We start from the raw sequence: 23796 nt of genomic DNA on the forward strand, positions 1-23796 counted from the left end.
TTTGTTGATAGGATCGTATGATTCTACATGATTCTACGATCTAATCCCCACCGATCTGATTATGGATAGAATTCTGATTCTACAAACTACGGATACAACATGAACCATAGAGGATCTCAAGTGCATCTTTATCCATTGTAGCAATGGTAGTCGTCTCTTAAAACTAGACACCCGTTAGCCTCCAAATAAAACTAGACACCCGTTAGCCTCCAAATAAGGACTCCTTTTCGTTATGTATCCACCTAACCATCGCGTGAGCATCACACCTAATTCACCATGTTCATGTTCTTTAGATAAACCTTAATGGATTAAGCTTTGAATTCTCAATCATCCATTAAAACTACCCAACCTGTTCTTCACAAAGGCAAAAAATAACCCTGTTTTTTCCCTCGCAAGTTCCTCCTCTTTGGCAATGACAATGAGACATCCCTACAACTTGTTATCTTCCTCTCTTGTTTTCTTCCTCGATCAAGATTGAGTTGGATTTCATGGCCACACCGCACGAGGACAGACGGGCAATTCAGTGAGAACTACCGCGATATGGGCCACGAATTATTAAGTCAATAATGCACAACTAATTCAAAAATTATAAGGAACACAATCGACTATACTGATCCATCAATTCAGTGGGAGTATCTCCATCATTCTCTTTATCATGTAAACTGTCTGCCATTTGAAGCTGCCTGGCAACAACATCTAATGGAGGAGTGGCCTTCTCCCAACTTTGGTGGGTCACTCTCTATCTTCTTTTTCCATTTCTCTATTTCTCTTTCGCGACATGAAAACTTATCCGAGTTATCGACATTCATTTATGTGCATTTGCTATTGATGAAGCAAGCTTACGTCTTCAAACACAACTAAGTTTTAACTATTTATCCACAGGTTGGAAGAGGACCTTGGTGATGTGGCTGTTGAGGACATCCTCCGGGCAATGAGTAGTGTAGTAAAAGCCCTTCGCCACGAGAAGAAATGTTTGCTTGGTTTGGTGGAAGTCGAGGCCTTGATCGTCCGGAGTAGTGCTCTGGAGCACACACTGAGCTAGCTCCCGCATCTTCTCGTCTATTGTTTCCTTGTTCATGTCCTGAAATGATAGAAAATGGAGTTATAACTCATGACTAGAATCATCAAGGGGTTCTTTGTCGATTGCTATGAAAGAAAATATACCTCTTTGATGAGCTTTCTTGGCAAAAGTAGAGCACAAATGGATGATAGGAGGTGAGCAAGCTCATTGTATTGTGGTTGAGCTGAAGTCAAGTTGAATCTCCCTCCACAAGCTTCTATGGTTGTCACTAGTAGCAACCCAATGTTTTCCTCCTCACACTTCCACATCGACAACCACACTTTCCACTGTCAAAATTCAAGGAAAGGAACTTAGTCGAGCCAACTAATTCGACTGTGAAATGATATATCATTGGACTCCAAGTGCCTATCTGAATAGGTTTAGCTGATCTAAATTTAGAAACAAGAGCATCAGTCTTACAGCTTCATGTAAGTAGTGGCGCATTCGCTGTTGATGGGAGTTTGCAGCCAATGCCACAAGTCCATCAACTAGCTGGTGAAGCAACTCTGCCAAATGCTCTCCCTTTCTCCTCACTTTCGCCCTGCACTAACATTTAACACCACATCAACCATCACCTTCTCCAATTAGTTAATCGATCCATACTCATACGTGCCAAGCATCAAGATTAATCAACACTCGAACAACAAGTTGACAAAGTGTGGCAAACATTTGATTCTAACAAATGTCCTAACAAAAGCATTAGCTTAGATTTTAAGATTTGGGATTAATATGTAGTCGATATGACAATTGTTTCTTTAGCTTAGAAGTAATTCAGTTGTTTCGATTCTACAAATTATCGCAGAAATGTTGTCCACTACCATATTGTTTGGTTCCACATGCTTCAACTCGATATCATATTATTGATTTGGACCCCAAGAAGGTATGGTCCTCCATCTAGTGAGAGGGCCAACTTAACCATCATCTGCTGCAGGAACAGGTCCAATAATTGTAGCAAGAAGTACACTTGCTCTTAGCCAGACCCGACAATGAGCATGCCCCACATTACAACCGGTATATCGACTGAATTCGGTATGGATTCAATTTTGAAACTATGAAACCAAAGCTAAAAATGACTGTCTGGCACTGACCTGCTAATGCCATGCCCATTGCTGCAGTAGTTTTCGTCATCAAGGAAATTCAGTATCAATGCTTGCCTACTTGTTTCAGTGCATGAGTTATCACTCAAGTAGGATGAGACAGCCTTCGAGAGAACCATAGTCCGAACCCAACCCAACCTCTCGGCCGCCCTTTCAGGTTCAAATATGCAAGCAGCTGCCAAGAAGTAGTCCTCCAACAGGGCTCTTCTGCTCACACCGTGCCACTGAAGGCCCGCCTCCTCGTACCACCTTATTTAAATCACACAATTTAACTTGTATAAAATGATCCATTTTCTTCAAACCATTGGAAAAATCTCAGCTAAGAAGATTAGAATCGATACAGCAATCAATTTGACATACTTTTGGAGATGGAGCCACTCCAACTGATGGAGAGCTTGGCAATGGTTGAAGTCCAACTTAGCCAACTCTAAATACACATCATTGTTTACCAGAGGCATCCTGCAGTAGCATTTGTTGTCAGCTAATCGTTCAATTATTCAAACTATCGACAATTCTGAGCAAAAGATTGAATTGAAATTCGAAAACTAATTCATAGAGTAGATGGCATGAGTAAGGAACTGTGATCAGTTTACATACTTGTACAGAGTCTTGCCAATCCAAATATCACTTCCTCCTCCATACTGCTCCAAGTAGAACCTTGCCTCGACGCGCGGCAGGCTGGCATACCAGGGGAAATCCAGAGCATACTCCACCTTCTCAATAGATCAGACGAAGATATAAATGCCAATTCAAGGCGAGTAAATTATTGGAATTGTATCTGTTTTGGTTAACCAGTTACCTCCCCAGGCAAATCCTTGGTGATGATCCATTTGTCGAGCAGTTGGTGCGCAGCTTGTTTCTCTCGCAGAAAGGCATAAGAGAAGCTCTTGGCTCGCTCCAGTATCTCTTCCCCGGGGAAGGCCACCTGCGCCGCCCGGTTCAGGTTAAACATCCCCGTCACCGCCTGGTTCGACTGCCCTGCGAAGCACACGAACTCGCCATCCTTCTCGAATTGCCGCAGCACGCCTGCATGGACGGATCGATCAACCAACCAAACAAACAAACAAACACAAGACTCCATTTTGAGTCCAGCTACTCTGCTTCATCTGTTCACTCACCGGGGGAGACCGGATAACCGTGCAGCCGCAGCAGCCGGAACCCCATCGACGTGTCGTCGATGTCGAAGACCCTCGATTCCTTGGCCCAACAAATGCCATCCTCCGTCCAGTACCTGCGACGACGACAGATGACTCAACTCTCTTCGGCATTTCAACAAACACGTGGCGAGCAGAACAAGAATGAGCTACCTATGCACGTAATCGAGGCAGTCTTTGATCTCCGGCGAGAAGTAGCCGGCGATTCCCAGGCGCTGCAGGCGATCCACCGCCCACAGGCGCTCGAAGAGATCCACAGGGTACACGTTCGGCACTGTAGCGAACGCAAACGAATCCAAAGTTTTTCTTTTTCTTGGAACAATCAATCAATCAATCATCCACGATTAATTAAATGAATTTAACGGATCATTTACCTCCTCCCCCGAATCTACGGACGAGTCGATGGAGATATTTGAGGCAATTGCCGTCGCCCGTCTGCATCAGCGCGTACGCAGTGGAGGACGGCGAGAAGAGGAAGGAGCCATCTTGACACTGTAGACGGAGAAGCTTCTCCCAGTCCAGGCCAACCATTCCTTCCAGGCTATGTAGCAGCGTGGTTGGCACCTCGTGCAGCACTTGTTTCGGAATCCTTTTGCCAATTACACACACACACATCGCACTCAAACATCGACTCTGCAACATTACCAACACAAACATGAAGCATTACGCTGTAATTGTTGCTCCTACCTCTCCATTTTAAGGTCTCTCATGGCGGTTATGCCCTGCAAACAAGGATGCGAGTAGGGAATCTCCAGTCCCAGCTCCTTGGCCAGGTCCAGCAGTGAAGGGAAAGCCACCTCGAATCCAATCGGCATGTGCTCCGCCGCCTCCTCTCCCAGCCGCCACATGTTCTCCCGCACGTACTCCACCCCTGCGCGCACCCTCCCCTTTAGCTTAATTTATAGTGCTGCTCGGACCGAGGGAAATCGCTAAAGTAAGTCGTACCTTTGCGGCACTTGTCGGGGTGGAGATTCCAGGAGGCGAGCGCGACGGCGCAGGCCAGCGTGCTGATCAGCCGGTCGTGGGCGGAGAAGACGGCGGCGTTGCCCCACGAGCCGTCGCCGAGCTGGTTGTCCGCGATCCACCGGAGGCTCGCCGGGAACAATGACCGCCGGCCTTCTCCCTCCGGGTCCCGCACCAGCGCCACCCACGCCGTGTCGTAAGCAGAGATGCTGATCTCGCCGTCGCCCATCGACCGCAGCATCGCCTTCACCTCTTGCACCATCCCCCATATCGTCCCCTGCAACAGCATAAATAAAACAGCAGCATGCAGAGATCGTCCATCAACGAATCAACTAGCTACCTACCTACCTCCTCCTCCGCCAAGAATTCATCCTCTTGCTCCGGCAATTGAAGAAGCGGCAATGCGTTCCGTATCAACCCACTCCCGTAATCTGCAGCCGAATTCAATTAACCAACAAATCAACTGAATTGAATCGCAGAGCGTGGGCCGACAAATGCATGATCTATCCAGACACGGAAACTCGTAAGAAAGTTGCAGCCGCCTCATATTTTCTCTCAGATCTCAAAACGCGCTACGTAGCAGACGGCAGGTGCGGTGGGGCTCCTCACGGCGATATTAATTACGGCAAAAAAATGGCGACTCGATTCGATTCGATTCAAAGCTCTTCCCCCATCCTTTGCAGGGAACACACTTTATATATCTGTAGTCGAACAGTACCTACTTTGTTTCTTTGGGTTTAATTGCGATGATTAATTGTACGATACCTGCAGGAGCGGCGGTGCTGGGGCGGGACAATGCGTGGCTTCTCCCCCTCTTCTGGGCCTTCGGCGCCGCGGCGATCCATCGCAGTTTGCACGCACCTGCACCGCAAAAGCTCGTCCTTTGGCGTAACTGATCCTCGCGCATCGGTGCATGGACCATGCAAGAAGAGCAAATTTTGATGGTTGAATCAATTAACCAATTGATTGATTACCTGCGGCGGGGAGGAGGAGGAGGCGGAGCCGCGGCGGGAGCAGTGAGTAAGGTGCTGCCGAGGCAGCAGCGGTGGTGGCCGCCGTCCAAGTCATCGCCGGCCGGCCGGGGAAGATGATTAAGGGGAATTAAGAGGTTGAGGTGAAGGAAGAAGGAAAGGGGGGAAGCAGAGACGGTACGTAAGCCGGGAAATCCCCCTTAACGGAACGCATACGAGCATGCTCTGCTGCTGCTTCACGTATATATCCAGAAAATCTAGTGAGTATGCGGGGCACCTGCATAGACAGGTAAAATAGGGAATTTATTAAATCAAATTTATTCGATTTTAACTCTTTAAATTTTAAAAATTAAAGTTTGAATATTTATTTTATGGATTTTTTGGTTTTGTTTTTAAAATTGTTAATTTGAGCGTTTAGAGATTTATTATAACTGTTATTTTAAGGATGATAAAGTTGTAATATGTGGATTTGATTTGATTTGATTTATGCCGGTACCTGATCGAGCTAGGCCGGCATGGGACCGGACTTAGCATGGCATGTGGGCCGACTTCATTTTTAATTTATAAATGAATGATAATATTATAAAAATCTTAAACATAATAAATAAAAAATCAATTTTAATGCCAGAATTTTAGTCAATCAAATTTTTCGAGTTTCTTATTTTCATTTTAAAATATTTTAAATTTAAATTGTCGGATTTATCAGCTTGAATCTGGATCTCGGCAAAGGGTGAGATAGGAAAGAAGATATTGAGGGGGCCACGATTTGATAATAAAACAATCAATAAGATGTCACTTGCTAAATACCTAATAATACAAAAGCAACGCTACATATAAATTGTCCAAAAAATTTACCCAAGAATAATATACAATCTAAAGCTGTATTTTTATACAAATTTAAGTATGTGTTAGTTTGGGAGGGAAGGGAGAGAAAAGAAAGTAGTTTAAATTTACTGAAGAAGGTGGTGGAACATGCTTTTGGGCCAAGAAAAGGATCAAGAGTAGATAAGTTTAAGCAAATTTACTAAACGAAAACAGATGCAAGGATCATAAAGATGAACGCAATTGACAAAAATAAAATAAAGGTTTCACTATTAATACAATCGATTTAGCACATACGTTAACAATTGAGATGCTTGAAGTATTATAAGTTAATGTGTATGTTGTCCTTAATATACTAATGATTGATTAACCCATCTAAATCTAATTTACAAAAGTATTAAGGTGGAGTGCAAATAGATATGATTTACCCAATTTGTAGATTGGCATTGCCTATTTGAAAACAATATAATTTAGATTCAAAGTACTATCACATACATATATATTTTTTTTATAAAAGATCAGCATACATTAGACATCTTAAAAGGAACAACTCTAGCCTTAATAACTAATATCCTCCCTGTTAAAGTTAAAGTTTTTCACCTTATGACACAAAGTTTTACTTCAAAGGTATCATCCAAAATTATACCTAATATATTCCTTGTTAAAAACTGAATATCTAGATTTTAAAAAAAAATATAAGAGAACAAATTTGTTATATATGGAGCTCATTAACCAATTCTTTCTTGTATTTCACAAAAGGATTAAATTAGGACTGAACAATCAGTTCAATATCGAACCGATCAAATCCACTGAACTGATTTAATCAAGATTAAAAATAATAATAATAATAACCAAATCGATCGAACTTTCAAATAAAAATCAAACAAACTGAACCAATAAATTATCAATTAAATTAGTTTTCACTAAATTATAATCAAAATTTTCAAGTATGATATATTTTATCCGATTTTAACTTATAAGTTATGACTTTTAGAATGTATGTTTGCTTAGTGACAACTTTCAGAACGTGATATCATTATATATAGTACAAAATCATAAATTAAATATTATAGCTCATCCAAAATCCTATAGTTACAACAAAACAAAAGGATAAAATAAATTGATTTATTCGATTTAACATTGATATTTTTTTAAAGAATAAAAATTTAAAATAATCCGAACTTTTAAATCCAACTGATTTGATCAATTAATTTGATTTAACCAAACTTCTAGTTATCCTAGATCAAATTCATAAACTCGAATATTACAATATTTCAATCTAAATAAGAGGATATTTCTAGAAGTAATAGTAAGCTAAGGAGAATGAAAATTAATTTACAATGATATATCTAACTAAAATGACTATTTTTTAATCTTTAATGATATTTTTTATTAAAAATAAAATAGATATCATATTTATTTTCAATAGTTTTATGAAACTGATTCGTCCCAATTTTGCTATTCAACGAGCACCATATTATTGTCGTTAGTTCTTCCCCAAAGGACATGAATAGCTCTAAGTGAAAGAGCATGCTCCGTCCTCTCTCAAACAATGTCTAACTCACCGATTTGACCATTGGAAGTTTTTCATGTATTCACTTCTCCTTGTCCTCAAATTGATTGAATCCTCTTGAACAAAACCCTAATTCATTGTCTGTAAGACGTGGTCAAACTTGTTGGCATGTCTATTTCTCAATCAATATCTTCTACATTTTGAATTTTTCAAGGTTTCAATATTTTGGTCAGAAAGTGTTTATGCCTTCTTAGCATATTAGCAAGTACCTTTCTCCAATTTTCTTTTTAAAAAACTTGAGGGCCACCAAACAATGAATGGAAGTTGATCCGGTTTGCTCTACTCGATCAATATTTTTTCAACTCACAGTTTAATGTCTGACCACCCTAATAACATGTCACGAACAAGGATGAGATTTTTATTGTAGTTTTAAATATGTTAATATATCAAATTAAAAAAATAAAATGTATCAATGTACAACTAAATTACAACAATATATTAACATAAATTGAATTATCTAATTAAAAAAAAAGAAAAAAAATATTTTTCACAAATACTTTCCAGGTTTAAAGTAGTTTAGTTTATTATGAAAAAAAAAATTTGGAGTGTATTGGTAACACTTCCATCTTTTAAGTATATAATTGGTTATGTTTTTAATTAGTGATGTTACAAGAAACATGGTCATTTCTTGCACATAAATACAAAATAATTAATGGATTAAGTGTATATTTTTTAACAATACTATTAAAACAATTTGGACCCTAATAATAATAATAATATAATATAATATAATAATAATTTACAAATAAACTTTATCTCTCTTAATTGTTTGACCTAGCTATTATAATTGTGTTCTTTTGAAGAATGTGATCGAGTAAGATTATAACCAAAATACTATGGAGGAAATACAGATTAGTTAATAATCTATGGGAGGTAAGATCTGAATGTGATAGTAGTGAGGCTACATGTGCAATCCCAATCCATAGTTGATATATCCTTGCATAAATGCAAGCTAAGTTCTATGTGCATTTACAGGTACAGATATATAGCTCTTAACTGAATGACTTGATTGCTACTAAGGTGGTCTTTGAAAGATGGTTCCAATATCATAATGATTCCTTGGAGAAGATAAAGAGTAAGGGATATATCTTACTTTGCCGGGTGGATGTTCCTTGTGCTGCTATAGTTGAGTTGTTTTGTCACCAGCTACTCCCAATGATGTCGAGTCGGTTTTCTTCCCCTGAATTATCACAAATGAAAAGGAAACTTAGCTGATGAACACTGCACTCAGTTATTAAAGTATAGCACACTCACACCAGAAATGAAATGTCACCATGGAGAGGCTTCAGGGAATTAAACTGGTTGCAGCTAAGCTTACTGCTACTTTGTGTATGAAGAATGAATGATGTAGTTTCCAACACATTTTTGGACGGCTGGAAACTAACATAACATCACCCTAGTACTAGAAAGAACTATGATCAAATTTTCCAAACTAAAGAACATAGGAGACAATTATTTTTATTATCTGACCCTACCTAGTGGGATAAGGCTTGGTTGTTGTAACGTCAATCTTTTCTATCTAGCTTTTCACAAGAATCACATAATATGGGTTGTATTTAATGGCTATTACAGAGCATGAAGAGTGTACAATCGCCTAACCATTAGAAGCAGTTCAAAATTCCTAGCTATCATAATTAGTTTGAAAGACTAAATTGAGCACTCAAAGGAAGTGTCACTTACAGAGCCAAGCCAATCTTCTTCTTCTCCAGAATTGATATGTGTAGAGGGAAAAGAAAGGATGGCAATACAATGGATGAAGCCAAACTACTTGTTCAATTAGTATACCACCAATTGAAAAATATATATTATTTCATTTGAACTTATCAACATCAAGCTGAAGGAATGAAGACACCACAAAATTTAAGGAACGCCGTTCGAATTTATCTATTACTTATATATATATGTATATTTGTCATGAAATGTCAGAAGATGCTAAATTGAACAACACATCTTCCCTCTTATGCATAATGGAAACTCGCACCTATTTAAACACAATGAAACTGCCCACTAAAGAACAACTGCCCCAGTTCCTCAATCATACTCATTCAAGCAAAAGATACTGCATATGTTACTACTCCAAGTCGCATTCTTTAGTATATGCTGATGCTTAAACATTAATGCTATGCCAATCTACCTGGTTCGCTAGGCCTGCCCAGCATGTCTGACCCACTTGATCTGTAAGGCCAGCCTAGTCCACTTGACTAGCCAATCTAGTCTGTTTGGCCCAACCGATCAGACTAGACCCAAGTTACACAAAATATCATATCGTGTTGAGTGATACGGTTGAAATGTATTATTTTGATAAATTACCAAAACTCAATATTATTTAATACACAATGCCTCCTATGTTATAATATTGACCGTGTCGGTGAATATCTTATTATATCAACGTTCAACACTCTTTGGAATGTTTGAATTGAGGTAATATTGTGTAACTTGCGTCTATATAAAATCTTATCAAAATTATATCATTGTACATAGAACACTCTTCAAACATAAGTATTTAGTTGTCTTCTCATTTTTTTTCTTTATCTCTTTCCTCTTTCACCTTCAATTGGCCATTGACACACACATTGAAATATCAGCATGATACAAAAATCATTTTATTTCTAGTTAAATGTTGAAACTCCAGTATGACTCGAGATTTTAATCCTTGACATTATCTTCATTAGTAAAAAAATTCAAGGCTACCAAAACAATGTTCTCTTTTCTCCTTGCTAACAATCAAAAGGTAGTAAAATAAACCTTATTCTAGTGCTCAATAGTTATGTCAAAGAAAGAAATGAATCATTAGGCCATCAATCTTACAATGTAAAATAGACATGAAACAACTATGCTAATATAGTAAAAGGACCTCCAATAGATGTTTTGTGGCATCCATGTTCAGTCCCCATGGAGAATTATAGATTAATGAAGGAGTTTTATAAGCCTAGATGAGTTAGCTAATATTGTTTGTATAATCGACCTCTAGTATTTTAATATTTATTTGTCAATATGTTTAATGAAGTTTGATCAAATATATTTAATGGAGTTTGGTAAGGTTGGCCCAGCCAGAGAGAAGTCTAGTCGGGTCAAAGGTTGACCAGATGACTAGTAAGAGAGAAGTCTAGTTAGATCAAAGGTTGATTGAATGACTAGCAGAGGAAAGTCCTAGTGAGTGGAGCTAGGTTTTATTGAGTGAAAACATATGGTGGAAGTCTTGGTTAGTGAAGTTAGATAGTGAAAGTCTTAGTGATGAAGCTAGGTCCTAGTGAGTGAAACTATGTGGTGGTAGTCTTGGTGAGTAAAACTAGGTGGTGAAAGTCCTGGTGAGTGAAGTTAGACAGTGAAAAATCCGGGTGAGTAAAGCTAAATAGTGAAAAATCCTAGGGGAAAGTAATCCTAAATAATGAGAAGTTTTGGAAGAGTGAACTTCAAATATGTGTAACTAAATGATTTTTGGTTGACTGCGCGTGGTCGACCGAACCAGTGAATCTTGAAAGCTACTGGCACTGCTTTACTTTAATAGTTTATATCTATTGTGCTAACTTAGTGTTGTAAAAAAATCTTAGTTGATCAGGTTGATTATACACAAAGCATGACTAGAGAAAGTCCAAATAGGTATGAAGGACTGGAGATTTGGCATGTAAGATCAAGTAAATAACTGAAGGAGAGAGATCCAGTGAGGACGTGTTCTAATGAGACTGTAGGTGCTGATACAACTTAGATCCATTTTAGAAATCTAAGTTGAGACTAAGACTAGATCCTGATTGTATTAGATAGGATCTAATTCATCATTTAATTATATGTGCTAATTCTATTTTACAAGTATTTTTGTTATTTTTTGGACTAACACGTTTTGTAAGAACTTGGAGCAAAAAATGAAACATGGATGAATAATGCTCGCTATGCTTCGTCTTATTAGAGGTGCCCTGAGTAAGACACTAGAGGGGCTCCTGGATGGATGGAGATGCCTCCGCATAGATAAATTTTGCTGATGAAGTTTTAGCCATTAGAGATGCCCTGACTTGATTGGAGGTGTCTCGAATGGGACTAGAGATGCCCTTAGACGATTGTAGGCGCCTCGAATGGGACTGGAGGCGCCCTTAGACGATTGGAGGCGCTCTTAAGTGGATAAACAACGGAGTTTTCTAATCAAATAAACCCCATTGGAGGTGCCCGTAATGCAATATAAAAGAACCATTCGACCAGCTCTTTTAACATTACTTCTGAACAAGCTTTTTAGCTTTTTCTACTGCGCCATTTTTTTGCTATTGCTCTGCTATGTCTCTGCTATTCCTAACTGCTACAATCAGAGTGACACTGACCTCGAGTTACGATCTTTATATACTGCAAGTGTCAATAAAATTTAAGTTTATTTCTAATTATTATTATTATACCTGCATAGGAAAGTATATGTTGTTACATTTTCCTCATTTGTGTATTTGGTTTCTCTGTTTGACATTTTTTTAGAGGAAATTTCAGTAGATTGCCCAATTGATACGGTTCAAGCAATCGTGTGTCTTGTAATAAGAGTTATTAAAGGCTCAAACTAAGTAAAACCAACTCGTGTAGTCTTTGGGCTTTTCTTGTAATTGTTTTTCATTGTTTTTGTCGCATACTCAAGTTTCTTCTTTTAAAAATCAAAAAGAGAAGTTTTTAAAACAAGATTCACCCCATCCACCCCTCCTCACTCGTTCGTTTCAATCCTACATATGTTAGCTCGAACATCTTTGGCCAAAGATTGGACCTAACAAAATTACGCATCAGTTCTCATTTAAATAGGCTGTGACAATTGGTGTCAAATTAGACCTAGTTATTGATTACCTATGTGATTAAGACACCATTGGGTACACATGCAACTAATTACGAATGACTTTGGACGAGGTGCTAAATTTCACGAGGTGGTTTTGTGATAACCAGGTTTAGCTCATGTTAACCTTAGATAATTGAGCTAATATTACCCTTGAACTCAAGCATTCTGCTAGTTGAGAATGACCAAGTTAATAGGCATTCTCCCATTTAACTAGGTCATGACACGGTGAGGTATTGGGAATGATTGTCTATGAGAGAGCTAAGCCCATTATTAAAGCATCCATATCAGTTCTCTATATCTTTACAATTTGAGATAAATGATCCACATTATTTAATATTGACAATCACTTTTCACTATATGCTATCAACTACTCTAATAAATGTAGATTTCTGAACGAGTTTCAATTTGAAATATGATGTATCTTATGATTTAACTCAAGTTAAAAGTTATAATTTCTCAAAATTTACTTAACATTTACATTATAATAGTTAATTTATGAAACCGTAGTTGCTTCCATGATGTAATAGTTATAAAACTGTAGCTACTGTAACTATATGATAACTTAGTTGTAGCGGTTACGAAATCGTAACTATTGTAACTCTATGATAGCTAAGAGTTCATAAATGCTATAAACTCATCCTACTTTAAGATTTAAGATAAAAAATATAAGTAAAAGATAATATTGGAAATAATATAAGGGAAGATAGTTAGATAATTATACTTAAGATATTCGTTTGATAACAAAATTAAAATATAGCTTTTGTTGATGATTCAATAAACTAAGGGGCGTTTGAATTGGGCCATGATTCCATCTATCAGAAGCTCATGTGCAGCGCAGGTGACTAAATTTCCCTATTTTAAGCAATGGATGCATCGCACGTGACTGAAAATGGGCAAGAGCGTAAGGGCGGAATAGGGCCGATTTAATTGATACTTTAGTCCGGTCCAATAAAAAAATTAATGGAAAAAAACCCGGCCCATAAAGAAGAGGCGGTATTCAAGACTTCTAGAAGCCTCGCGGACGATATTGAGCACTATAAACGACGGAGGTGGGGAGAAGCCTCCCCCTTTCGCAGTTCTGCTGCTCTCCGCTCTGAAACCCTACCAATTCGCGCGCTCCCATGGCAACTCCGCCAACGCCCGCCACCGTCGCCGGCGTCGTACACCAGATCCAGAAAGCCCTACTCGACGGCGCCGCCTGCTCCGAAGGCCACCTCTTCGAGGCCGCCGCACTCATTTCCCGCTCTGACTACGAGGATGTAGTTGTCGAGCTGTCGATCGAGGGGATCTGCGGCTACCCCCTCTGCCGAAAGCCTCTCCCTTCCGACCGACAAACGAAGGGCCGGTACCGTATTTCCATGAGAGAGCACAAGGTCTTCGACCTCCAGGAGACCTACAAATACTGCTCCGAGGCTTGCGTCGTCTCAAGCCGGGCCTTCGCCTCCACCCTCAGCAAAGAGAGAAGCTATGACGTGAGTTCTTCTAAGATCGAACAGATCCTGAACATGTTCCTACTGCAAGCGGATTTGGGGAAGGATAAAGATTTGGAAATGATTAATTTGACGATTCGGGAGAAGGGCGATGCTGGAAAAGGAGAGGTATCTTTGGACGAGTGGTTGGGTCCCTCAAATGCTATTGAGGGCTTTGTTCCTCGGTATGACCAGAATCACGGTGAGACTATATTCATGCAATAAGCTTGTGTTTAAATACATGGTAGCAATAGTATGTTGTTGTGGAAAATAAATCGTATCGATGATGGCTTAAACTGTTTGTTTTCCTGTGAGCTTTTGTTTTTGCTAGTTCATGAACACAGGATAATTTTGATTTGTATACCCAGGCGGGCTTAGGAGTGATCGGAAGCCAAGTAAAATCCTTTCTACTTGCTCAACGAATGACCCGCCTCATGAAGTAGATTTTAGAAGTGATATAATTCTCAAAAATGAGGATAATGGACTTGCTTTTTCAGCCCATGGGACGATCGATGCTTCAGAGGCAATAGCCAAGAAATTGGAAGAGCTGGTTCTTGCTGAAAGAAAGATAAAGACGATAAAAAAGACAGCAAAATCCATTGCTAGAAATACGATGAACAAAGACAGTGCAGGAAACGAGAATTCTAGAATGATCAATACAATTGCTGGTGAGCCATCATCTGTGGCTCAAAACTTCACAGAGACGAGTACTTTATTTGGAGACCAGGATTCTAAGATAATATCTGCTGTGAAGGGACTCTGTTGTGAATTGAACAATGATATTCATGTGGAAAAAATGGCAGGATCAAATGGCAGTAAGCATGAGCACAAAAAGGAGGCTTCTACTCTGAAATCCTCCCTTCGGACTTCACGTCCCAAAAATACTACTCGATCTGTCAAATGGGCTGATGAGATAAATAGTTCAGCTCAGAAAGAAATAAGACACAGTCTTCATAGTAGCAAAGCACCTCAAAAGCAACAGGTTGAAGATGATAGCTTCGTTAGGTTAATGTCAGCTGAGGCGTGTGCAGCTGCCCTTAATGAGGCTTCAGAGGCTGTTGCTGCAGGTGTATCAGAAGCTGGAGATGCAGGTTTGATCTACTCCTGGAGTTAAATTGTCATTTGTTTGGGTTATCTGACCATCTTTGGAATATTGAAGATGAACATTACACTGACCAGTTGCATTTTTTTTATCCTATTTATTACAAAAGCTTCGGAGGCTGGAATTGTAGTGTTATGCCAGTCTCAGTTTGCAAGTGGGGAGGTTGAAGAAGATGAGGATACATTTAATTTTGATAGGGGACATGTGAAGTGGACAAAGAAGACTTTCTGCTTAGATACAGACATGTTGGAGGTTGAGGATTCTTGGCATGAGATCCCACCAGAAGGTTTCAGTTTGGAAGTAAGACCTTGTTTTGTCCTAAACTCTGGCATCCTTCCCTTTTCTAGTAATGCAATTGTGGAATGCATTTTGAAAAAACAACTTTTTTTCAGTTATCATCATTTGCTACAATGTGGATGGCACTTTTTGGATGGATAACTTGTTCTTCCCTGGCTTATATATATGGATGTGATGAAAGTTCTCGTGAGGATTTCTTAGAAGTTAATGGGCAGGAATATCCTTACAAGATTGTCAAAAGAGATGGTCTGTCAGCTGAGATCAGAAGAACTATTGATGGCTGTGTTTGTCGTGCTTTGCCTGCACTTGTAAGGGAACTAGGGATCAGAATTCCAATTTCTACTTTAGAGTATACTTTGGTATGGTCTATGACTGTGGGCTTTCTATTTTCAATTTTTGTTTTTCACTTTGAATTTTTTTTTTAACTTAGTTATTCTAACTATTTGTTCTTGACATCTAACATGATAAATTAATTTTCCTGCTTTTTCTAAAAACTGATACTCAATATACATATTCTTAGGAAGTGGAGTGCCATAGATAGATTTCTCTAAGGTTATTAATTGTCATAAGATAATGCTTGGCTTTGCATCCTTAACCAGAAGCTTTTAGTTTTCCTTCTACAAGTGATGTGATGTTGCTCTCCTAGATATTTCATTTGTTACTGCATTATCTTTAATTTATAGATAAGTACTTAATAGAGTATAAAAATGACAGCTATCACCCTTCATAAGGATACATGAATGAAATGGCATATTGGAGTTTCTTTATCCTTTTAAGAGTTGGATCACTTAAAGAAATAATGGTAGCTAGTTATGAAGGCTTTAGAGCCATGACTTGCTATGCATGATAAAGCTACTCAAGGAGACGAATTATTAAAATGTCATATAGAGCTTAATCATAAGAGCAAGTCCATCCTAGGAGAATCTGCTGCAGATTAAGTTTCAGTTAATGCTAGGCTTTATATAATTTCTTTTGAGATCTCCTGAAGAAGAGCCAGCACGAAGCTGTAGAGTGCTTGAATCATAGTAAACTTAGTACATAAGCTTAGTATGTTATTTCAATACTAATCTATCAGATACAAGAATCTCTATTGTTGTGGACATGATCCTTTTCCTGGAGATAACTCGTCTAGGAATATCCTTCCATTCCATTTATTTTTAAAGTATGACGTGTTTGAGGAGGACCACGACACTGGGAACATGATCTGGTAGAGAACAACACTAATACCAAGAACCTAACGGTGAGTCTCTCATTTCTGCACGAGATTAAAGTTACTCCTAGAAACTAATTTAAATTTCTTATGCCCAGTTAATGGCATTCTTATTACCATGAACATGATCAAGTATTTTGATTGTAAAAAGTCTAAGTTTATATAACTAGTGACAATTCCTTTACCGTGTTGAAAAAACAACGTAGACACTAGGTTTTGGTAAAGCATTCACCCTACTCTTTTTTCTTTTTTTTTCCAGGGTCGTTATCTTGATACGATGTCCTACTTAGAAGCATTGCCTGCCTTCAAGCTTAGGCAATGGCAAGCAATTGTGCTTTTGTTCCTCGATGCCTTTTCCGTGCATAGACTTCCATCTCTGACCCAACACCTGGCAAATGTAGATGTGCTGCTTCACAAGGTCAAATGCCACTGTCATTCTTCTTTTTCATGTGCTAGTGCTTGCATATATTCAGTTCTTCTGGTTGCTATCATCCATTTAAACTGGCAGTAAGCATGAATCTGCTGCCGAAGTTTAAGACATCTGTTATTTCTAGTCTGAGTAACGGAGCTTTATGAATGAAACAGGTATTAAATGCTGCCCAGATTAGTCTCGAGCAGTACCAGTTAATGGCAGATCATATTATGCCATTAGGCCGGTCACACATTGCATCACAGTAAGTGGTAAATTGGAAGCATAAACTCAAGCATCATGTTGTAAATCAGCATTTTCTCCTTCCACATGAGTTTACGCAGAGATGTTTTTTCATTAAAATCTGGTGTGAACTTAATTTCCACCCTCCGAAATTGTATGTAAAACAGATGTATGAAAAACAATACTGTTGCTGGTTTGGATTCTCTTCTATTACTCTTTTAATTTGCGATTCAGACCGATAATATAATATTTTAAAATATAAAAATTATTAATATAGACAAATTCCTAAGTCCTTGGGTAATTATATCACTTTAATCTACTATTTGTCCAAAAAACTATTGTATAAACCTTTTTTCGTTCCTCATCAACTTTATTTCGATTCTTTTCTACTAACCAAATGTAAACCTCATCATTTATTTATCTCATCGCCCAGCACAACAAATTCTCACTTTCTGCCCTCAATTAAGTATTTGATGTTTCCTTCTTTTGATTTATTCTCGGGGGTCGCTTGTTAATGATTTGATGTTTTCTCGATAAATAATTAAATAAATAAATAATCGTGATTAAGTAATAGAAATCCTCTACTTTGCTTTCAAAATTTTCCAACAAATTGAATTAATTAATAAAGTGTTCTTCTCTCCATTTCAACGCTTCCCCTCAATTGCCAGCCTTTATATATATGCATCAACCTCTCCAGTCGCGTCCGCCCGACTTCATTCTAGGGTTTTCTTTTACTTCTCCAGTTCATCTCCGACGATCCTTGAATGGCGGGAGTCCGGTGGCCACCAGAGGACTCCGATCTGAACCCGCCGCGGCCGGCGGCTGCGACCGCCGCTGCCGCCGCAGCCGAGCAGATGATATCTGACGACGACCGCTCAGTGGCGGCCGACTCGTGGTCCATCAAGAGCGAGTACGGAAGCACTCTGGATGACGAACAGCGCCACGCTGATGCCGTAGACATGCTCTCCGGTTGCAATTTCCCCGCCGCCTCCGATTACAGGTTTCCATCTTCCCTTTTGTCTGCACCTTATTTCTTACTCCCCGTGTTTAAATGATTTCCAGCCTGCAACTTATTTCTTAGTGGACTGGATCTTATAACATTCTTTAAGTCTAGTTCCTTGTTTGTACTGCTAAATATTCCTATCACTTTGTGATTTGGTTTGAATTGTGCTGTGAAAGACAAAAACGAAAGAAAGTATATCCTGTATCCACTAGGAGGATTTGAAAGGGGACTGAACCATATGGTTCCATATGGAAAACGCAGTTAACATAGCAGTAAAAAAAAACTTATTTTGCTTCATCTAAACTAAGTTAAACTGAGCCAGATTGGTAAAATCATAAGCTACTTTATTTAGTAACTTGCAATTGTTAACTTCAACAATTATTTTGCAAGTGATAAATACCTTATATGTTAATAAAAATACTTTATAATATTTTAGTATCAATTGTGTGTGCCCCTGCCTAATAATCTATGTGTGTGCTGTGTGACTATATATCACTGGCATATGGCTTTTGAAACCTTGCTTAATGGGATGCATAGTAAACATAATGTACTGATTGCATTATCTTATTTTGGAAATATATTTTTTATTTATTGTACTATCTTAAAATAGATTTCTTTCAGAAATAGCTTCTTAGTTCACCACGTTCTATCACACGAAACACAAAAACCTTTCCTCATCCATTTGTCGTGTTCCAGGGCATGCAATGTGTTGCAATCTTCCGGCATGGATGAGCACATTTGCTGTTTGTTGTGTTTGCATGCACGATGCCAATGCATAGTTTTTTTTTTATTATACTTAAAAGCAACAAAGTAGATATATCTTTAGTTTTCTGAAGGCTGTAGCTGGTTTTCTATCTGGTGCCTCAATCTCTGGCATTGATCCAGTACCTAAAGTGAATTAAACATCGAAAAATGTATACGACAAGTTATGCTTGATTTGTTGCATCTGTCATTTTGGATTGACTGATGTTGTTTATTGCTGAATTTCCAGTTCATTTGTTGTTTGTGATTGATGTAACAGTTCTGATAAGGATGGGCCTGACTCAAATGAGGTTGAGGCATCATTACTGGGGTTACAAAGCTATTGGGATGCTTCTTACGCCGAGGATCTTGCCAATTTTCATGAACATGGCCAAGCTGGTGAAATTTGGTGAGCCTAGTTTATATGGAACTTTGTCATATTTCTAGTTTGAGAAGTTGATACTATACCACACTCGCACAATTTTATTCTTCTTTCTTTCCATTTTTAAGTTATTCTTACATGTTGCATGCCATACCTAAATATGACATTACTCGTTTGCTGTAAATTTTCCATGAGTATAACATTGACTGACCATTTGCATTAATGCCATGTTTTATCCACAATTTCATATATCATTTTTTATTTTGCTATCTAAAAAACTCTAATTTCTGAAAATTTTATCCACAATTTCAGATTCAAATTTAATTGAATCACCCTAACATCAACTAAAATAATATCATCTGCAAATTACATGTATCAAAGATGTTAAATATAAGTAGCATAGACTAGTGTGTAATGTTTTTATCATTCAAACTCACAGATCATGCAAATTTTCATGATCAGCATCTCTTGTTAACCCTTTATGTGTCAAATTGTTTCTTTGTTATGTTGCTTTTGAGGTAAAATTTTGTTGGATGGTTCTTTTCTTTGTTTTTTCCATTAAAAAAAAAATGATGAACCAGGTAACATCTCTTGTTTTTTCCATTCAATGTTGCTATTTGTGGTTGTACCATATGTAGTCAACTTCTTCAACTTATAGGTTTGGAATTGAAGTGATGGATACTGTTGCAACTTGGACCAAAACTTTGTGTGCAAACATTTCTCAGCCACATAAATCAGAAGGCAGTAGCAACTCTGGACCTGATCCTGATAGCATCTCTAAAGATCTGTCTAGCTGGGGTGTACTTGATATTGGAACTGGGAATGGCTTGCTGCTTCAAGAGTTAGCGAAACAAGGGTACTATATTTGCTTCTTGTTCACCTTGCATAACTTCAAATGTTGGTAAAGTGTTTTTGAAAGTTATTTCAACAGCATGTTTCACTTCGGTGGTTCATAACTATGTAGCATACTTTATTGTTAATCATCATTAATTATCACCACAAAAATTGTGGTTATGGCTGGCAGCTACACTAATGCATACAAAGCACTAGGGTATGCTACTAAGAGGACTAAGGAAACTACAAATCAATGTCTTTAACCATAAGGAATTTGATGGCACAATGCATCCAGCATTTGCCAGGAGTTTATTATATTTGTGTACTTAGTAGCGCATCTGCCCTAAGGCAAAACCCTACCAATTTCACAAATAAACATGATGTACATATAGATCTGGTTGTTGCCTTTGTTGGAAATTCTTTTTGGCTCTTTGCATCCATGAGGCGTTTTTCACTATATTTTCTCATAGAACTTAGTAATATGTGCCATCTACGTGATTATTGTTAATGATATTTAGAGCAGACTGTGGGTAGTTTTTTATGCCAATCTGCTGTGAGTTTGTGTGCCCCAATTTCAGGTTCTCTGATTTAACTGGAACAGATTATAGCGAAGGAGCAATTGTTCTTGCACAAAAGATTGCCACTCGAAATGGTTTTCCTAATATAAATTTTATGGTACGCATGCAACATTCCTTTGCTGTATGATATGTGCTAGTCAACATGATAGTGTGGTACTTTGTTCTTTAAGTTTACTTGATTAGTTTATGTTGAAGACATACTTTTTTTTTGGTTGCACTGGATCAGCATTTTCCAGTTAAACTTGAACTTTCTTTTGTGGGGTTGTCTTATTTAGTTTATAATCTATATATAAATCAAGGATCATATAACGTAGCTCATTATCCATAAGCTTTTACTCAATCTATGTTTATAAAATGGAACTTACGTTCAATGTGCGAACTGTTCAATTTTCATTTAATTTGGGTAATGTTTGTCTTCAAGATGAATTTCGTTTCTAGTATACTCAGGGGTGAAACTAGGTCAGTTCTCCAGTCAGCCTTCACAACAAACTGGACTTGGCCCAAAATTTGTCTAGTTACCTGAAAAGGCTTGTTCTGTGTGTTTTTTCCCCAGGTTTTTCTTTATCATATATATGATATATAGTAGATTGTATTATATTATATTCTCTCTCTAATTGTATGTATGATTTATGAATACTTAAACTTATCCAGTTAAATTTTCACCCTTTCTTATATATTGCTCCTGGACAGTTGTGTGCAAAATGACTATCTAAATATCTATAACAACTCTTTAAGCAATAAAGTTCTTGCTTTAAACTATGCCCCTCACTTTGTAGGTCTTTTAAAACTATAATATGGTTATTTATCCTCAAGATATCTAGGCATGATCTGCTTGTTCATGTCTTGTTATTTGAATTTTGAGTTCCGACAGTGGTTCTTGTTTGATTGATCAAAGAAGGGTATTTGTAGGTTGATGATGTTTTGGAGACAAAACTGAACAGAAAATTCCATCTTGTAATGGACAAAGGAACATTCGATGCCATTGGATTGCACCCTGATGGCCGAATGAAAAGGTATGTATAATTCTACCTTTGGAAATTTTGCTTTTATCTTGGTTTTAACCTTTCCATCACTCGTGTGGCTTCATTCAATAGGTAGTTGAATTTTTCCATTCAATACTATTCCAACAGCCAATTTACATTCCAAGTCAGGACCTATAATCTTATCTTGTTTTACTGGTTTGTACTCATTCATAAACAACTTGGCTACACATCTTTTTGTCTCATCAATTAAGTTCAGAATGATCTGGATTAGGGGAAGTGTTTGTTAGTGTGGTACCTAACCTTTCTCTTCCAAAACTGGGAGGGAAAGCATGGTAGAAATTCGTTCATGTTATTTTTGGGAAAAAATAATCTTAATCTGGATTCGTGCGGAATAAATAGTCTAATTTGTATTAGTGTACCAGTTAGATTTGTGTCGAATCCATTTTCTTAAAATTATTGTTATTTAGATATAAAAGGATTTAAATAGATTAATATTTGGCTCATTCAGTTAGGCTAATGCCTTTTTATCTTATTGCTAGGCTAATGTATTGGGAATCAGTATCAAACTTGGTTGCATCTGGTGGTATCCTGGTAACTGCTTCCTTCTCTCAATTGTTTACCTTTTATCTTATTCTGATGCGGCATGGAAACTAACTAGTTTTGATATATTCCTATTAGTTACTAAACTATTCTTACCCCTTTCACCATTTACTGAACACGTAGTGATTTATTCAGGTGATTACCTCCTGTAATAGCACAAAAGACGAGCTGTTGCAAGAAGTGGAAAACTTCAATCACAAAATGCTTGATATACAGGATCTGGACCAGGACCAGGAAGGAAGTGATGAGAATGTGGTTTTCCAGTACCTTGATCATGTTCGAACCTATCCAACTATCTTGTTTGGTGGCATCGAAGGATCTCGTGTTTGCACCGTTGCGTTTCAGCGCCTCTGAATCACCATGTGTTTGGTTTCTTAAACCCATACAACTAAAGAAAGGGTGATATTGATTGCACTAGAGCAAGTGGTTTTCTTCTAATTGGTCGTGTAAACTTATTCCTATTTAATGAGTTACCATAGTTTATCTTCTATGAGAGTATCGTTTTCAATTCTAGTTTATTTCTACTTGTATTATAATAATTTGATTAGGTGAACCTTCAAACTATACTAGCTGTTAAGCTGCCCAATGTGCAGGTGATTTAAAGTGGCAATTATATTTTAGATGTTTGAAAATATTTAATTTAATATTATTTTTTTATTTAAAATAAATATTTTCTCAAGTAAATTTGTTGATAATTTTGAAAAAAAAAAGACTACTATTTATGCTTTATAGGAACGAATTGAATGGTAGCAAAAATCGAATCAATTGGTTTAAACAACTAAAACATATTATTTAGCTCATGGTATTGAATTATGTACTGTTACTATTGTTTATTGACTTCTCCATAGTTATTTTCCTTTTCGATCTTCTACATTTAATAATCTCAAATCGTATTTGTGAAACTAAAGTAATTAAATTAAATTCATTTTTTAATTCTCATAATTAATATAAAAATTACAATAGCTTATTATAAATTACCAAATTCATTTTACATTTTTAAATTTTTTTTTTAGTAGGCACTATATATCTAACTCTTTAAACTAATTAATACTAGAATCGAATGATTTAGTCCCATAAAAATTTTTCAATGACCATGTGGATAAATTTATTGTGCTTGTTGTTTTCTCAGACCTGCTATCCATTGAAGTAAAAATCACTTACAGTTTGTAGTATATGGTCTCGATTCAAGATTCATGGGATCCGTACTTGGATATCCAACCACTTCATATTACCTTGGGTCTACATTTTATTTTATTTATTTTTAATTAATATTAGATATTCTGCTTATGCCAACTAATCTAGAATGATCAGTTATATGAAAATTTTCTACAGACAACTAAACTAAATTAGAAAGTACTTACAGCGGATGATTCATCAACAAGTATTCTTTAGTCAATCATCTATTCAGAAAAAATTATCTATTAATTTATTAAAGTACTTTTTGAGGACATATTACCATCTAGTATTTAGGGTTTGTATTTCTTTTAATACCAATTATCATTTTTTTTAA

At 37.4% G+C, this 23796-nt stretch overlaps 3 protein-coding genes across 3 annotated transcripts; 2 read left to right on the plus strand and 1 right to left on the minus strand.

Annotated features, from left to right (window-relative positions):
• Positions 1-622: 622 nt before the first annotated feature.
• On the minus strand, positions 623-8795 carry LOC121977045 (ent-copalyl diphosphate synthase 1-like). The gene is made up of 16 exons (XM_042529534.1): positions 8734-8795; positions 5249-5522; positions 5040-5135; positions 4623-4705; positions 4257-4551; positions 3999-4182; positions 3686-3900; positions 3465-3585; positions 3276-3388; positions 2957-3183; positions 2755-2870; positions 2518-2616; positions 2149-2406; positions 1481-1601; positions 1165-1347; positions 623-1081 (listed from the first exon to the last, which is right to left on the minus strand). The coding sequence occupies exons 2-16, from the start codon at positions 5340-5342 to the stop codon at positions 869-871; spliced, it is 2418 nt and encodes an 805-aa protein (XP_042385468.1). The 5' UTR covers positions 5343-5522; positions 8734-8795; the 3' UTR covers positions 623-868.
• A 4694-nt stretch (positions 8796-13489) lies between these two features.
• LOC121977046 (putative RNA polymerase II subunit B1 CTD phosphatase RPAP2 homolog) lies at positions 13490-17361 on the plus strand. The gene is made up of 6 exons (XM_042529535.1): positions 13490-14106; positions 14273-14995; positions 15116-15306; positions 15399-15662; positions 16773-16931; positions 17099-17361. The coding sequence occupies exons 1-6, from the start codon at positions 13557-13559 to the stop codon at positions 17189-17191; spliced, it is 1980 nt and encodes a 659-aa protein (XP_042385469.1). The 5' UTR covers positions 13490-13556; the 3' UTR covers positions 17192-17361.
• Positions 17362-17803: 442 nt separating this feature from the next.
• Positions 17804-22776, plus strand: LOC121977047 (EEF1A lysine methyltransferase 2-like). Its single transcript, XM_042529536.1, has 7 exons — positions 17804-18165; positions 19190-19318; positions 19950-20147; positions 20704-20800; positions 21613-21716; positions 22226-22277; positions 22422-22776. Exons 1-7 carry the CDS (start codon positions 17930-17932, stop codon positions 22638-22640), a joined length of 1035 nt encoding a protein of 344 aa, XP_042385470.1. The 5' UTR covers positions 17804-17929; the 3' UTR covers positions 22641-22776.
• The last annotated feature ends 1020 nt before the right edge of the window (positions 22777-23796 follow it).

The sequence above is a fragment of the Zingiber officinale genome, chromosome 4B, assembly GCF_018446385.1.
Source record: "Zingiber officinale cultivar Zhangliang chromosome 4B, Zo_v1.1, whole genome shotgun sequence".
NCBI lineage: Eukaryota > Viridiplantae > Streptophyta > Magnoliopsida > Zingiberales > Zingiberaceae > Zingiber > Zingiber officinale.

Excerpts from the sequence above, each read along its gene's own strand:
- LOC121977047 (XM_042529536.1), top strand. The coding sequence starts at position 17,930 with ATGGCGGGAGTCCGGTGGCCACCAGAGGACTCCGATCTGAACCCGCCG. Across the intron at positions 21,717-22,225 it reads CCTGATGGCCGAATGAAAAG|GCTAATGTATTGGGAATCAG; the intron begins GTATGTATAATT and ends TCTTATTGCTAG. Across the intron at positions 22,278-22,421 it reads TTGCATCTGGTGGTATCCTG|GTGATTACCTCCTGTAATAG; the intron begins GTAACTGCTTCC and ends TGATTTATTCAG.
- LOC121977045 (XM_042529534.1), bottom strand. The coding sequence starts at position 5,342 with ATGACTTGGACGGCGGCCACCACCGCTGCTGCCTCGGCAGCACCTTAC. Across the intron at positions 3,586-3,685 it reads CCGTAGATTCGGGGGAGGAG|TGCCGAACGTGTACCCTGTG; the intron begins GTAAATGATCCG and ends CGTTCGCTACAG. Across the intron at positions 3,184-3,275 it reads CGGTTATCCGGTCTCCCCCG|GCGTGCTGCGGCAATTCGAG; the intron begins GTGAGTGAACAG and ends CCGTCCATGCAG.
- LOC121977046 (XM_042529535.1), top strand. The coding sequence starts at position 13,557 with ATGGCAACTCCGCCAACGCCCGCCACCGTCGCCGGCGTCGTACACCAG. Across the intron at positions 15,663-16,772 it reads CTACTTTAGAGTATACTTTG|GGTCGTTATCTTGATACGAT; the intron begins GTATGGTCTATG and ends TTTTTTTTCCAG. Across the intron at positions 16,932-17,098 it reads TAGATGTGCTGCTTCACAAG|GTATTAAATGCTGCCCAGAT; the intron begins GTCAAATGCCAC and ends TGAATGAAACAG.